At 37.8% G+C, this 16,534-nt stretch overlaps 1 protein-coding gene across 5 annotated transcripts in view; it reads right to left on the bottom strand.

Moving 5' to 3' along the window:
* Positions 1-3,699: 3,699 nt before the first annotated feature.
* The window catches only part of TSGA10 (testis specific 10), a 132,666-nt gene continuing 119,831 nt past the window's right edge, over positions 3,700-16,534 (bottom strand). For 4 of the 5 annotated variants that reach the window (XM_045283956.1, XM_045283959.1, XM_045283958.1 and 1 more), the window contains 3 exons: positions 14,510-14,614; positions 14,187-14,336; positions 3,700-4,047 (listed from right to left, as the gene is read on the bottom strand). In XM_045283956.1, coding sequence (XP_045139891.1) covers positions 4,023-4,047; positions 14,187-14,336; positions 14,510-14,614 — 280 coding nt within the window. In that variant the 3' untranslated portion in view covers positions 3,700-4,022. The remainder of the gene's footprint in view (positions 4,048-14,186; positions 14,337-14,509; positions 14,615-16,534) is intronic. The other variant, XM_045283957.1, reaches the window with a different exon arrangement.

Below are 16,534 nucleotides of genomic sequence, written 5' to 3'. Positions count from 1 at the left end.
ATTATTTTCCTACCTCTGGATATAATTTCCATATTAATCCAACCCATGAACTACAATATTATTTGGAATAAGACCTATTCAGAACATCTAGCAAAGTTCTCAAGCCATGGAAGGTGCTCAGTTAACATTTGTTTACATATGAATACTTTTTATTGCATATTTTATCATGCAATTGTACACACTGCCTATTCTTATGAATTCATATTAAGAAGCACCTAACAAAACTGGCGTAAGGCTATGCTCACTGATAACAATATATAAATCCTTAAAAGATGAAGGAATATCCTTTCCATTGCAAATTCCTAGTGAAAGATGGGAGCTAACGGTAACATACTATGTTATCAGTGATACATGATGTTTTGAATTGTGTTAATTTAAAGAATCTGGATAATAAGAGTGAGGTTGAGTATTTTAAGGGTCTGATAGGTTGATTGTGCCAACCTGGACGATAGGAACATGTGGGATTAAGCAGGTTACACATCAAGTCGATAGAGCTTGAGGCGTTACACCCTACTGTTGGTGTGTACATTGCTTGAGCTTGAGACTGGTGGATTCTGCTTGAGTTTGATAGTCGATCCAGGCCTGTTTCTCTAAGCTCCTGAGTTACTGACTGCTGCTGACCCACCCTGCTGTTTGTTGCCTGTGGGCAGACTGCCTGCCTTGCCTGAAGGAGGACTCTGCTGTCTCCTTCCTTGACCTTGGACCAGGCAGGCCAAGTGTGCGTTGAAGGACTTCCAGTATAATAACTGTTCCATGAATGTGAATTGACCTGAGCCCGCTGCACTACTGTGTGGACTAATTAGCTGTTATATTCCTTCTTGGTGTATAAACATTTATCTATCTATCTATCTATCTATCTATCTATCTATCTATCTATCTATCATCATAGGTGTCCTGGTTTTGTTTATACAGAGAACCCTGCCTAAAACAATAGGAATTTATAGAATCTTGAGATAATGGCACCAAATATTTTGTTTATTATAAATCTTTTATGTAAAGAATATGCTAAATGTTCTTTAGTTCAAGTGGGGCATTGCTTGAAAATTTAAAGGCAATTCGCCTAAGTCATTCTGGTTTCGTAGAAACATACTTAGTGCAAAAAGGATCTGGGAGCTTTAACTGGTAGTCTTGGTCTGACCATTCGAGCTTCTTATATAATATGCAGCAAGAGTTTTCTTCACTTGAAAAAGTTAGAGCCAACAAAAGTCTAAAAAGTTCTCTTCTGGTAGATGATGATTTAGCTCTAAATAACAGTATGTGCTGTTAGCCTATAATTTGCTATAGTAGTTGTTCTGGAAAACCCAAGAACATGAATATTGAAATTGGTTTGTTTGCTTGCTTGTTTATTTCTATTCTCAAGCAGTAGCTCTATTTCACCATACAGAAAAGTACACAAGGCTATCACATAGAGTTGTAGACTATTTTTGATTATGCAAGAAATGCAACTAAGTATTTAAAATCTAGTGAAGGTTTTAGGGAAATGTTTTGGAAGATAGAAAATAAAAATTACCAGACATTCATACGAGTGAGGCTGAAAAATATATGTTTAAGTGCCTGAGTGCAATTTCAAGTATATTTGAAGTTTAGGAGTCATAATTAACTACAAACCCAATGGCTTCCACTTTTATTTTATTCTTTCTCAGGGTAGATCACTTGCAACGACTGCAGCTAAAACCTGTTCTTAGCTAGAATTGTTCTTCACAACACTCATATTTTCCATTGGTTTCCGATCTCAGTTTTGGGAGCTGATCTTATCAGGACATACTTAATTAACTAGTTATGCCTACTGTTGCTAAAATGTGATAAAGGGGATGAACTCCAGTAACAATATTCTAAGGATAAGGAAGATCATGCTCATTCTTTATGAGACTATAGTTTACAAATTGCAGAATAAACCCCCATGCAACTGTCTCCCTCCTACTTACCACAGAAAGTCGATTGACAGCTCACATATGCCAAAGACAAGAGAAAGAGAATCTTGGGGGTACTCAGAACTCCAGAACAGGCTTTTTGTACAATAAATACTGACCTTAATCACTCCAAGGATTAAGAACTCCCACTGTAATACTCTTGTTTCAGCAGGAGTATGTATTAAATACCATAATTAATATTAAAGATACTGAGAACTGTTTCAGGTTGAGTTTTTTTGTGGTTGATGTTGTGTTACCAAAGAATAAGAAGAGCTTCAAGAAGCTTGTGGAAAAACCTAATGAAAAGAAAAGGGAATTCTTACATGAACTTTTCAAAAACCCCTCATCTATTTGGTTTTTGTATTGCGTGCTTTATCACATTAGGTGTCCTACTAAAGCAACAGGCTACGACGTACAACACGTACAACAATTCGAGTTTCAGTTAAATGTAAATATTCCTGAATGGTACCAGGAGGAAAAATATTTTCTTTGAAGCCCTCACATAGAACACTGTTGACATTCTCCTACTGCTGGAAAAGGTTGACTTTGTACCATGATTTTCCTTTTGCATTATTGGCACTTTGTGGTTAAGGGCAAAAGCCAAGTACATTGAATCAAGTGTGGAAATGTTTCCCTACTTCCTTTTTATTCCTCTCATCTCCTCTCACCATATACTGCCTCTATAGTCAACATGCATAAAAAGACCACGTGACAGGGACATGAAACCCCTTGTCAGCTCTTCTAGGAAGCGGACAGACAGACAGAAATTAATGTTGTTATGAACCTGTGCTACAGTCACTGAGTCACTTAGCAGAGATTAATTTTGCATATATACGAGCATGTTATTAAGTAGTAGAAATAATAACCATTTGCACGTTATTCTGTACAACATTTAAGAAAGGGATCTTATTTTAAATTACTCCACTTTTCCCAAATTATAGTGACTGTCTTAAACTAGCTGAATAAATCTGAAGGGTTTTATAAATGAAACTAAATTAGTTTATTGCATGCATTAATATAAAAATATCTGATGGCTAATGATTAAGCCAGACCTAAATCTGGGCACTATCCTACATCACTGTAGTCATATTGAATAGTGACTATTAAAAAATGAGAAATTGTCTACATCATATGAATGCTATTAATGACAGGACTTGTTTTTTTATTAAAATAGCAAGAATACAAATAGCTTATATCAGCAAATTACAGTACTGTTCAGCCTCCAATATCAACATTAAATCAAAGCTTATAGACAGATAAGGTAAAAGAACTAGGAGAATTTAGGAGAGGGGGAGAAAACATCAGTGAACTTGTTAATGTAGATTACAGAATTGTCACAGGTTCCCTCCCCCACAAAAAATTAAATGTCCTTTAGGTTGATTGCAGTACTTTAATTCTTTAAGGAATAGCTATTAAAATACAGATTTTTAAATCTTACATTCTTGACAGATATATCATCACCTACCTTCCTAAAAATAGGAGTCAACACAATTGTCAAAATGTATGTTAATCAGTCTTTGAGTTTGCATTACTATAGATTTTAAAACCCTAACACACTCCTACTTGCTGCGCACTCAAGCCAGAAAAGGCATGGAATTTATGTCTGGTTGGTTCCAAAGTGGGATCTTGGGTCCCAGGCCAGTCTTGGTAAACTGTGCTTAGATCGGCACAACTTCTCCAGCCAGAAAAGCATACATCACAGAGGAAAAGAACATATATATATATATATTAACCAATCAGTAATTTGAAATGCTAGGAAAGGAAAGGAAATCAGTTTTGTAAAAAACGCTTTTCCCTTTTTAATAAGTTTCTTTATTTACTCCAGACAGTTAACATAACAGGATTCAATAGTGCAGTGAGCGGATGTTACACTCACTTCTACTGTGTGGATAGAAAGAGCCATATGCATTTCTGTTTCTATAAGTCATCTCGGCTCACTGCGATATGGCACATGACAACAGAGATTCAGAGGCACGAAGTTAATAAATACATTTAACATTGTCAAGCATTCAAAAGATAAATGCAATCATATAGAAAAAAAACCAAAAACAAAGCCCCCCAAAAATCCGGGTAACTTTGAGCTTCCTCGAGGCTGTGAAGAATCTTCGTGTGTTAGAAATCTCTATAGCAAAGATTCCTACAAAAGAAAACAGGCAGAGATTGGTATTTTTAACTCAACAATCACATCATGCACAAAGACGGGAAATCAGCATTGCTTTGACAAAGGGATTCCTGGTGGCACTGTGGTTAAAGTGGTTGGCTGAAACTAACAGCCCCCAGGGGGAGAAGGAGCCGGCAGTCTATGCTACAAAGACTGATAGCCTTGGAGACCTGATGAGGCAAGTCTACACTGGCCTGTAGGGGGCTATGAGTCAGAACCCAGTGGAAGACTTTTTGGTTCTACAAACTGATGGATAAATTTTATATGAATTTCTTCCTGGAACACGCTCATTTATGATAGCGGTGCAATGCATTAAATGACTTCCCGGTGGTTTTTGTTTTTTTAATTGAGATTTCTAAACCCTGATCCTAGCATCTGTAAAGGAAAACTGATGCAGTGCGTTTTTCACTCCGTAGGAAAAGAGAGCCTTTTTGATTTACGAGGCAAAGCCACCTCTTGGTGATCAGCCTGGTTTCCAAATCTGTGGACGAGAGTGATCCTGTCCCAGCTCTTTGTAACTACCGTCCCTTCATGCAGTTTTTCTTCAGTAGCATCCCTAACAAGAGGAAAGTGGCAAAGGGGGAAAAAGCATAACTCAAATTAGTTTTGTTACTATATTAAATAATAAAACCTTGAAGACTGAAAGTTGTTTGCAATTTCAATGATAATGTTCTCCACTACCATGCAAAAAGAGATATTTATAATCTTTGAGGGGAAAAAAAACTATTTCTGCTAAAGTTTCACACACACTGCAACGTTCACCCTTGCCACCCACCAAAATAGTCCCTAAAAAATACGTTCTTATCAATAACTAGTGTCCAGCTTCTCTCAACTTGCTTCTAATTCATGGCAACCCTGTGTGGGCAGGCTTTTATTCCAAGGTTCCTTTGGGTGAGTTTAAACTCCAACCTTTTGGTTAGAGTACTCAAGGTCCTATTTGTACCATCTAGGGAATAGTACCTAGAGACACTCAGACTGATTCACCTTTTAAGAGTATCACGAATGGCCTTCCAAAAGGATAGGGAACCGTTCATTAATTCACCTAAATTAGGGATGGGGAATGCCTGGCTCGTGGGTCATATGTTGTTTTAGGCCCTATCGAGTCAGCTATGACTCACAGCAACCCTGTGCACAGCAGAACGAAACACTGCCTGGTCCTGCGCGTCCTCACCGTTGTGACCACTGTGCCAATCCACTTTACCACCCACGACGTCCCTCTCCAGGGACTGGTCTCTCCTGACAACATGTCCAAAGTCCATGAGATGCAGTCTCCTCATCCTAGCCTCTCAGGAGCACTCCGGCCATACTTCTTCCATAATGGATTTGCTTATTCTTTTGGGAGTCTAACATACGTGCAATAATCTTCTCCAGCACCATAACTCGGACGCATCGATGCTTCTTCGGTCTTCCTTATTCAATGTCCAGCTTCCACATGCGTCTGAGACAACTGAGAATACCAGGGCTTGGGCCAGGCTTACCTTAGTCCTCAAAGTACCATCCTTGTTTTCAATACTCTAAAGAGGTCTGGGGTTGGCAGATCTGACTACTGCTTGACAGCACTGATTGTGGATCCAAGCAAGATGAAATCCTTAACAATTCAATCTTTTCTCTGTTTATCATCGTGTTAATGATTGGTCCAATTGTAAGGGTTAGTGGTGAGTTAATTAAGTGTTTGATCATATGGATTTCGAATGATGTTATAAATATCCAAACGGCCCTTGGCAGAAAAAAGATTCCCCACCCCTGAAAACCAACATGAACTAAAGATCTATTTATTTGTTAATTAATTTAACAAATGACACATTAAACTGTTATGAATATATGACCTGCCATTTAGAAAAAATTAATTTATCTCTTTTGAAGGTATTTGTATTATCTCAGGTATCTTTTTTCATTTTGCCTATTTGGGGATTTTTAGCAAAATGGATAAAGGTACATCAGAGAAAATAATTAAGTTAATTAACTGAAATTATGACTGTCATAATTTCATGTTTTTATTATTATCATGACAATGTGGCATTTCATTTATTAGGCAATTATTCGATTCTTTACTGGCACTATATCCTTTTCTTAATTCTATAAGTTTATTAAACAATTAAACAAACATATCAAATGTTCTACTGTATTTTAAATGACAATAAAAATGAGAGAGCTGTAAATTTAAAAGGACATTAAATTTTCATGATACATAAATTACAAGGGTAAGTCACAAAACATAATTGACAGAATATCTGACTTTTATAACTTTTCCCTTCTTACAAAATAATCATCCTCATTATTTTAAACTTGTGGAAAACCCCCCAGATAATTAGAAAAGGAATAAAACAATGAGTAATAGGTTTACCACCCCAAAACCAACTATTGCTCATTGTAGTTATCACACTACTACTGAAGCAGTTCCTCATTCAAAATTACAGGGTATGAGAATTTGTCCAGACAAAAACCTGTACATTAATGTTTGAAGTAACTTTATTCATAATTGCTAAAATTAGGGCATAAAGGAAGAAAAGAACTCATCAATATAAACAAAACAAAATAATGAAGCCCCAAGAAAAGCCTTTTCCCCTTAATTAATGAATAACAAAAAGAAGTCTAGTCTGATTTGACAATATCCACTCTAGCTTGTAGGGGAATAAACTAGTGACCCCTACTTTACTCGCTGGACCAGGAGAGAACAAATGGAGAACAGTGCAGGATGTGGCCCTTCCTTACGGGAGGGATACCAGGAGAGACTGAACTTCCCACTAAGAGCAGTCCATTCTCCTTGCTAATATACTGTCAGGGGAGATGAAAGTGGATTTTGGACTCCATCCTCCACCTGATTGATTGGAGATTTGGAGAGAATTTCAGAGGGATGGACTTGTACAAAAGAAAGTTCTGGTAGGTCACATAGTGATCCCACATAAAACTGACCAAAAGGTCAGAGAAATGTACTACCATGTGGAGTCTATTCATGGTTCCCATTGGCCTCTAGGAAGCACACCAATGAAGCAAATCAGCAGAGCATGGCCACAGCTGCAGAACGAACCATCACTGGAACCACCGTCCACAAAAATAGGCTCTGAACCTGTATGGTCAACCTAACCAGAGTGACTGCCTTCCAATTTTTCTTTTCTTTTTTTTTTATAGGAACCTAAGTTTCATAACATCATGCCCTAAATGTTCAAGATACAATAGAAAAGTACACATCATACTGAATTATTCTTGTTAGGTGCCATCGGGTCAGTTCCAATCTACAGCAAGCCTAGTCACGACAGAATGGAACACTGTGTGGTCCTGAGCCATCCTCACGATTGTTCTTATGCCTGAGCCTATTGATGCAGCCACAGTGTCCATCCATCTCACTGAAGCTCTTCCTCTTTTTTACCACCCCTCCACTCTACCAAACATGATGTCCTCCTCCACGGAGTGGTCTCTCCTGAAAACACTTCCAAAGGAAAGACGAAACCTTGCCACCCTTGCCTCTAAGGAGCGCTCTGACTGTACTTCTTCCAAGACAGATCAGGTCATACTTTTAGCAGCCCCTGGTACTTTGAATATTCTTCTCCAGCACCACAATTCAAATTTGAGCATCAATTCTTCCCCAGTTGTCCTTATTCAATATGCAACTTTCACATGCATATGAGGTGACTGAAAATACTATGACTTAGGTGAGGTGCACCTTAAGTCCTCAAAGCAACATCCCTGCTCTTCAACACTTTAAAGAAATTTTGTGCAGCAGATTTACCTGATGTAATGTGCCATTTGAGTTCCTGACTGCTGCTTCTGTGAGCATTGATTGCTGATCCATGCAAGTTAAAATCCTTGACAACTTCAACCTTTTCTCTGTTTATCATGTTGGTGTAGTTGTGAGGATTTTTTTTTACATTGAGTGGAAATTATAGCACTCAAAAATAAAATAATCAAAATACAACATTCACTGATGGGGTCAATAGAATGAAAATTACAGGAGAAAAGAATTTGTAAACTTGAAGATGGAATAATAGAATTGAGATTCAGAACCTAATTGCAACAAGAAAAATAAAAAAGAGTGAATAACAAAATATTCATTCCATCAGAATCTCAGAAAGTGAGTAAAAAAGAGTACATGGGTGAAAAAATTCCAGAGAAATAATATTTGAAAAGTTCCTAAATTTGGTGAAAACAGACTTACAGATTCTGTTAAGAAATTAAGCAAAACCTATAGATAATGCCAAGAAAATCAATACCAAAACATATAACAATCAAACCTCTGAAAACTAAAGCCAAAATAACACCTTCAAAGCAGCTAGAAAGAAATGACATATAGCCTAATACAAAACACCAATTATTCAATTGACAATGGACTTCTCATTTGAAACTATGGAAACCAGAAGGAAGTGGACTAATATATTTCAAGTGCTAAAGCAAAATATATATATGTCTACTCAACTTCTATCTCCAGTCAAAATATTCAAGATCTCAGCAAGAAAAACACAAATAATGCAATTTTAAAATGGGTAAAGGACATGAACAGAGACTTAATCCAAGAAGACATTCAAGTGACCAATATACATGAAGATATATGATTAAAAGCCATTTGAGAGATGCAAATCAAAACAAAGAGATACCATCTTACCATAACATTAATAACAAAACAAAAAACAAATTCTGGCAAGGGTGTAGAGAGATGGGGACCCTGATATAGTGCTGGTGGGGCTGTAATATGACACAACCGCTGTGGAAAATGGTATGCCACTTGCTCAATGTGGTAGTTAGATGATTGTATGTCAACTGGACAAATAGCTTGTCTGTCAGTTCGTTGTACTGTGGTGGGCTGCGTGTTGCTGGGATGCTGGCAGCTATGCCACTGGTATTGCAAACGCCAGCAGGGTTCCCTAGAGTGAACAAGCTTTGGCGGAGCTTCCAGACTGAGAACAGACAATGAAGAAGGCCTCAGCTCCCTAATTTGCAGGAAGAAGCCGCCGAAAACCTCATGCCTCTCTTCAAAGCGTTTTCAAATACTGAAAGCCTAAGCGAAGGATGCAGAACACTGTTGGAGACACTGATGGCAGACAGGCCCCTCGGGTGGGAGGGCACTGGAAATGTGACCTCAGAGGAGATGGTTTCATGGAGGGGAGTCGACCATGGTGCTGGGAGTCCAGTGAAGCCTGTGGAAGTGGAGCCGTCGGGATCTTCATTTGCTGATGGAGCACAGCTCAAGGTCAAAGAAACAGTTGCAAAATCTTCTAATTATTAGTACTTGGAATGTGTAAAGTAGTAATTTAGGAAAATTGGAAGTGGTCAAATATGAAATGGAACACATAAAATGGATATCCTAAGCATTAGTGAGCTGAAATGGACTGGAATTGGCCATTTTGAATCAGAAAATCAGATTATTTACTATGCTGAGAATAACACAATCAAGAGGAATGGTACTCATTGTCAGAAAGAATCTTGCTAAATCCATCATGAAGTACGATGCTATTGCATCTGTCTGCCTTCAAGGAAATCCAATCAATACAACTATTATTCCAATGTATGCCCCAAACACAAAGGTGAGTAATGAAGAAATTGAGGAATTCTACCAACTTCAGTTGGAAACTGATCAAACATGCAATTAAGATGCACTGACAGTTCTTGGTGACTGGAATGCAAAAGTTGGGAACACAGAGGAAGGAACAGTAGTTGGAAAATATGGACTCAGTGATAGAAATGAAGCTGGAGATCACATGATAGAATTTTGCAAAACTGATGACTTGTTCATAGCAAATACCTTTCTTCAACAACACAAAAGGTGACTATACACATGAACTTCCCCAGATGGAATACACAGAATTCAAATTAACTACATCTGTGGAAACACACGATGGAGAAGTTCAATATCAGCAGCGACAGCCAGATCACAAGCAGACCGTGGAAGAGACCATCAATTGCTCACAGGTAAGTTCAGGATAAAGCTGAAGAAAATGGAAACAAGCTCACAGGAGCCAAAATACAAGCTTGAGTCTATCCCACCTGAATTTCATGAACAGATTGGCTGCACTGAACACTAATGACAGAAGACCTGATGAGCTGTGGGAGGACATCAAGACCATCACACGTTGGACAGTGTAAAATAGAACAAAATAATAATAATTTATAAATTATGAAGAGTCCATGAGGGAGGGGGGAGCGGAGAGGAAGGGGGGAAATGAAGGAAATGAGGAGCTGATACCAAGCAGAAAGCAAATGTTTTGAGAATGATGATGGAACAAATGTACAAATATGCTTGACACAATAGATGCATGCATGGATTGTGAAAAGAGTTGTATGAGGCCCCAATAAAATTATTTTTTTAAAAAGAAGACAGGAAAGAAAGAAAATACTAAAGTGGATGTCAGTAGAGACTCTGAAACTTGCTCTTCATCGTAGAGCAGCTAAAGCAAGTGGAAGAAAGGATGAAATCAAGAAGATGAATAGAAAATTCAAAAGGCAGCTCAAGAAGACAAAGCCAAATATTGTAACAAAATGTGCAAGGAACTAGAATTAAAAACCAAAAGGAAAGAATGCACTCAGCACATCTGAAACTAAAATAACTCAAGTAAACATTCAAGTCTCAACTTGCAATTTTGAAAAGTTCCATACGCAAAATATTGAATGATGCAAGAAGCATCAAGAGCAGATGGAAAGAACAGAGCGAGTCACGGTATCATAAAGAACGAATCAACAGCCCACCATTTCAAGAGGTAGCATATGAGCAAGATCCATGGTGCTGAAGGAAGAAGTTCAAGCTGCACTAAATTAATTAGCCAAAAACAAGGTTCCTACAATTTATTAGAATATCCATTAAAATGTTTCAGAAAGCTGAAGAGGCACTGGAGTCATGCTCTCATCTACCAGGAAATTTGTAACACAGCCACCTGTGTTCCTTGACTACACAAAGGCATTTGACTGTGTGGACCTTAATAAGCTGTGGATAAACTTGAGAAGAACAGATATTCTGGTACGCTTCCTAGTATTCATTTGGAACTTGTACACGGATCAAGAGAAAATTGTGTGAAAAGAAAAGGGAATGTGCATGATTTAAAATCAGGAAAGGTGTGGGTCAGGATTGTATCCTCTCACCGTACTGTTCAATGTGTATGCTGAGCAAATCATCAGAGAACCTGGATTATATGAAGAAGAGTGTGGCATCAGGATTGGAGGAAGGCTTGGTAACAACCTGGGGTATGCAGATGACAGCCTTGCTTGCTAAAAGTGAGGTGGAATTGAAGCCTTGCTGATGAAGATCAAAAACTGTAGACATCAATATGGATAACAACTCAATGTGAGGAAGACTAAAATCCTCACAATTGGATCAATAGGTAACATCATAATAAATGGAGGAAAGTTTGAAGTTGGTAAGGATCTTGTCTTACTGGGATCTATGAACAATGCTCATGGAAGCAGCAGTCAAGAGATAAGAAGACATATTCCATTTGGTAAATGTACTGCACAAGATCTCCTTAGAGGATTGAAGAACAAAGATGTTACTTTGAGGACTAAGGTATGCCTCACCCAGCCAGGATGTACTCCACTGCACCCTCTGATTGGGAAAGCTGAACAAGGAATAAAGGAACTTGGAGAAGAATTGATGCATTTGAACTGTGGTGCAACTATTGGTCTCTCCATATGCAGAGGAAAGAAAAGTGATCAAAATCAAAGACATGTGCAAACAATCTGTCTAGTGGCCTACTGAGCCATGTAAACATCAGTCTCCATTACACTGGGAAAATCTACTACAATTCCCCCTGGGAAAGGCCAACAAACAGTTTTCATAAGCTTCTAAGCTGACCTCTCTGCCTTAAATGTAACTGATCTTGTTTTGATTTTACTCTTTTGGGGGGAAGGCACCCTAATGAAACTAAGACAGGTGTTTTACTGAGAGAGCCTGTCTCAAAGATATGTTTAAGTACCGTTTGCTTGGAATAAATCTACGAATGTATGAACTGGAACCATAGTAACAACGCTGTTTGGCCCCTGGGTTCTCAGAAGAATTAAAAGCATGGACTCAAAGAGATACTTGAACACTAATGCTCATTGAACAGTGATTCACAATAGCCAAAGGCAGAAACTATCTAAATATTTATCTTTGAGTATTATCCCGAAGTCCTGAGGCATGGAAGAACTTTGAAAACACTATACTGAGTGAACTAAGTCAGTCACAAAAGGACAAATAGTTTGAACCCACTTACACAAAATTATCTAGAACAGATCAATGCATAGATAACCGTTTATTAGTGATCACAGGGATGGGAAGGAGGGAGAGAAAAAGGAAGTGCTGCATTTCCATTAAGGGTGATGGGAAAATGGAAATGGATAATGGTGATGGCTACACAACATGATGAGCACAATGTCAATAAATTGTGCATATGAAACTTTTTGAAATGGCAAGCATAGAGATATATACATTAATGTATTTTATATGTGTGTATATATTTACCATAACAAAGAGAGATATAAAAATGGCCTTCTACTGAGGAAGAGATAATTCATTTTCATTCACTATAGAATGGGATTGAAAACTACAGTTAAATATCACTTCACTGAATGGATACCCTGAAACGCTAGCCACCATAATGATAAAAATGCAAACTTTGACACTAAATACTACTGGCAGCATGGTGGGGAAACAGGCATTCCTCAGGGAAATGCAAACGGGAGGGTATCTGGCATTATCTGAAAAAAACAAAACAAAACCCAACTACATATGCATTTGTGCATTGACCTAGCAATCCCACTTTTAAGACTTTATCTTGAGATACACCTCCAACAATAGGAAAATATATATTCACAAGATTCTTCATTACAGCAGTATTTGTAATTACAAATTATTGGAAACTACTTCAATGTTCATGTAAGATGATTAAGTAAACTATGGTATGACACACAATGGAGTACTATGCAGCTATAAAGATGGGATGAGAAAGATCTCTAATAACTAATATGAAGTGATTTCTAAGATATATTATTAAGTGAAAAAAAGCAAAATGAAAATGGTCATTTGCAGAAAGTTACCTTGTGTGTAAGGGCGGAAATAAGAAAAACATTACAGCTGTTGTTATCATAAAGCACACCTGAGGGCATGGAGGGATGGAGATGAGATGTATATCTACACAAAAGGAAATGGCCCTTCTCTGAGTATTCATTTTTGCTTTTTTGCAGAATTTTGACTTTTGAAAACAGTATTGAGTATTTCATATATTCAAAAAATTAAGACTAAGAAGGGGAAAAATAATTCAACAAATAAATATCACATTATGCCACTGAGAATAATTAATCCATATAGTTTATGAACACAATATCTCACTATATATACCTTCAAGTCTTGAGCAATGTAGTGTGGGGGAGAGGGAGTAAGATTTGCAGATCATCATGAACTATTTTTAAGTTGGTCTATTTGTTGTAGTACCATGGGTGAGGAAATTCTGAAACTATTTTAGATGTATTCTAAGATTGAACTAGGAAGTAGAAGGGACGCACAACTATGGAATGGGGGAAGGCAAGAAAGACATCTGTGGGGATGGTTGGAATTACAGGCATCTGATATCTTTAAATGTGTGTGTGTACAGTTGTGTGGCGGTGGGGAGGGAGCATACACAAGTATGAGTGCTTGATATGGCACATTTGCATAGGATAAAACAAGTAGGATAAAATTTTAACAATTACAAGTAATGGGCATGTACATGTTCTTTGTACTATTTTTACAACTCTTAAGTTTTAAAATGTTTCCAAATAAATGGGTTTTATTTAAATTTGTGATGTATAAAAACATTGTCTTCTGAAAACTTAGTTTTTTACTTTTCTAGTGCATATGTACTTTATGGTGTTATAATAATTAGCTGGCATTTATAATGAAAGCATATGAAAACTTTTAGGTTACAAAAATGAAGAGAAAATCAAACTTTTAAAATATAATTATACAAACATTAGGTCAACTGCCAGAGAGGTTTCATTTTAGTATAATAATTATGTATGTTGCTAATGCAATTATCAAATATCTTGGTCAACATAACTAGGTAATCATGTTTGAATATCACTATTATTAACATACTCTTGCGTTTCCTTACTTCTCCAAACAGTCACTGCTGATATTGCCAAATATTCCACAAATAAGGATTCTCTAAGCCACTTACTCTTCCAACGATCGATCAAGACCCCGGTCAGGAGACCGATGGTGAACACGGTCTGGTGAATGACATTTGGTGTTTGGCTTTATTGTAGTACTCATATGATATCCAGAACTTGAATAATTTTGGCGGCGAAGTTCTTGTACAGCTCTCTCCCTAAAGTAACATAGTGATGCTTTTAGACTTTATATTCAGGGATATTATCAAAATTGGCATAAACTGCAGCTCAAATCATACATTAAAATCTGACCACCACCAAGTAACCGCACCCTGCCGTTACCTAGAAAACAGTGCATTCCAGACCAAGCAAGCACGAGGAGGGGACTTACCTCTCGAAGCGCTCGGTCCCAAGTTGTCTTTTGGTAATATCTAAGTCAGCCTCCAGTTGCGTTACCACATTCCTGAACTGGGCCACATCTCTACTCTGGATGGCCCTGTGAATAAGTAAGAATAGGTGGCAGTGGACTCAACTTAAAATATGGCTATGACTCCCACTGTAACAAATATGCTAGTGGTTTTTCAGCTGGATTCAAGCCAACTTATTATTTGTATATTAAGATATATTCACAAACTTGTCACCATCAGGTCGAAGCTGTCTTACAGTGGTCCTAGAGGACAGAGCAGAACTGCCCTTCTGGGTTTCTGAGGCTGAAACTCCGTGGGATTAGAAAGTCTCATCTCTCTCTTCCAGAGTAGCTGGTGGTTCCGAACTACTGACCTTACAGTTAGCAGCCCAACGTGTATCTACTACACCACCAAGGATGTCTTAGTACATATAAAATGTTTCATTCTTTGATACAAGGCATATGTAAATTAGCCTGATTAAAGTGTCTAAGCAGTCCTAATACCCACTGTCATTGCAGATTCATTGATACATTGTAACCCTATACAGGTTTTCAAGCAATAAATCTTTACAGCACCAGACAACCTCATCTTTATTCTAAGTAGTGATTGGTGGGTTTAAACCACTGACCTGTGGTTAGCAGTCTAACACTTACCCAATAGTACTAGCAGTTCCTTTAAGCAGTCCTAGCCATAGTCATTTAGTTAAATTCTCTATGTTTCCATTTTCTCATGTATAGAGGGAGTAACATTATCTATCTCATCTACTGCTAATCATTTTTATAAAAGTATCTGAAGTATTATGTAAGTCCAAAGTAGTAGTATGATCAAAGTATTAGCACTGGAATTCACTAGCACAAGATTCGTATGATCTGAGATGAGTATGTGTGTAAATCTATATACACAAATATACATATAAATGTATGCATGTACATATATATACACACATGTAATTCAACCAAGTTCATCACACATACATATAATGAAGTTTGATATATAAACTTGTTAAATAGCATATTAAAGAAGAAAAACTTTTCAATTTAACAGAATCTTTCTTCCCTGGGGCTAACCTATGCTTCAACAACCTGTGAGAAGGCATAGCTATCATGAGGCGAAACAATGACAGAAATGAAGACTGTTTGCCCAGAACAGTCTGCCTTTGTCTTCAAAACCACATGAGTACTGAAATCTGAACATCAGAGACGAAAACCACAGAAGTTTATCATGCTTACAAAATCGAAGAGATAGTACTTGCTAGCCAGTTTAAGAAAGGAAGTACCCCCATCAAGTGGGAGTTTGGGCACATTTACAAGGCAGATTTCCACCTACCACCAGGAGAAAGTGACCCTGCAGAACCAGTTGAATCAATACATCACAATAACACAGTCAGAGCAGCCATAGTCTGAGAGCGGGTTCTGGAAAAAACTGGTCCTAGCCCAGCCCAAAACTAAAATCACTGCAATGGACTCATAATGACCCTACTGGACAGAATAGAAGTGCCCCTTCAGGTTTCTGAGACTTCTGATCTTTTAAGGAGTAGACGGTCACATCTTTCTCCTGAGGAGTAACTAGTGGGTTTGAACTGCTGACCTTGCAGTTAGCAGCTCAATGGGTAACCCACTATGAAACTACCTAGACTTAGTCAGGGACTCCTATGCTGAGTGGCTGAGTCATGATTCCTGTCCTTCAGGAGGCCCCTGGCTCAGGTGAGAGGCAGAATTGAGGATGGATGGGAACATGTTATAGATAGATAGGAACAGCAGTTAAGAGTCACCCTCAGTGTTTGTGAGAGATGACCACATTTTATAATAAAGCATTCCATATCTATGAAGGCTTTCCCCCACAAGTCAGGGGTCTTGACGTAATATGTTAATTATGCTAGGGAGTGTACAACAGTGAAAGTAACACTCTGGGAAGTCTTTAGTATTCCATGAGTACAGACAGGAGTTCTTCCAGGTACCTTATATGTACATAAGGAAACACTATGTGACAAATGGGTCCTTAAATATAAC

The sequence above is a fragment of the Echinops telfairi genome, unplaced genomic scaffold (assembly GCF_000313985.2).
Source record: "Echinops telfairi isolate 266 unplaced genomic scaffold, ASM31398v2 ScPeMD7_7467;HRSCAF=8505_1, whole genome shotgun sequence".
In the NCBI taxonomy this organism is placed as follows: Eukaryota; Metazoa; Chordata; class Mammalia; order Afrosoricida; family Tenrecidae; genus Echinops; species Echinops telfairi.
The sequence above is the reverse complement of the archived record's forward strand: the minus strand, read 5'-3'. Positions and strand labels throughout refer to the sequence as shown.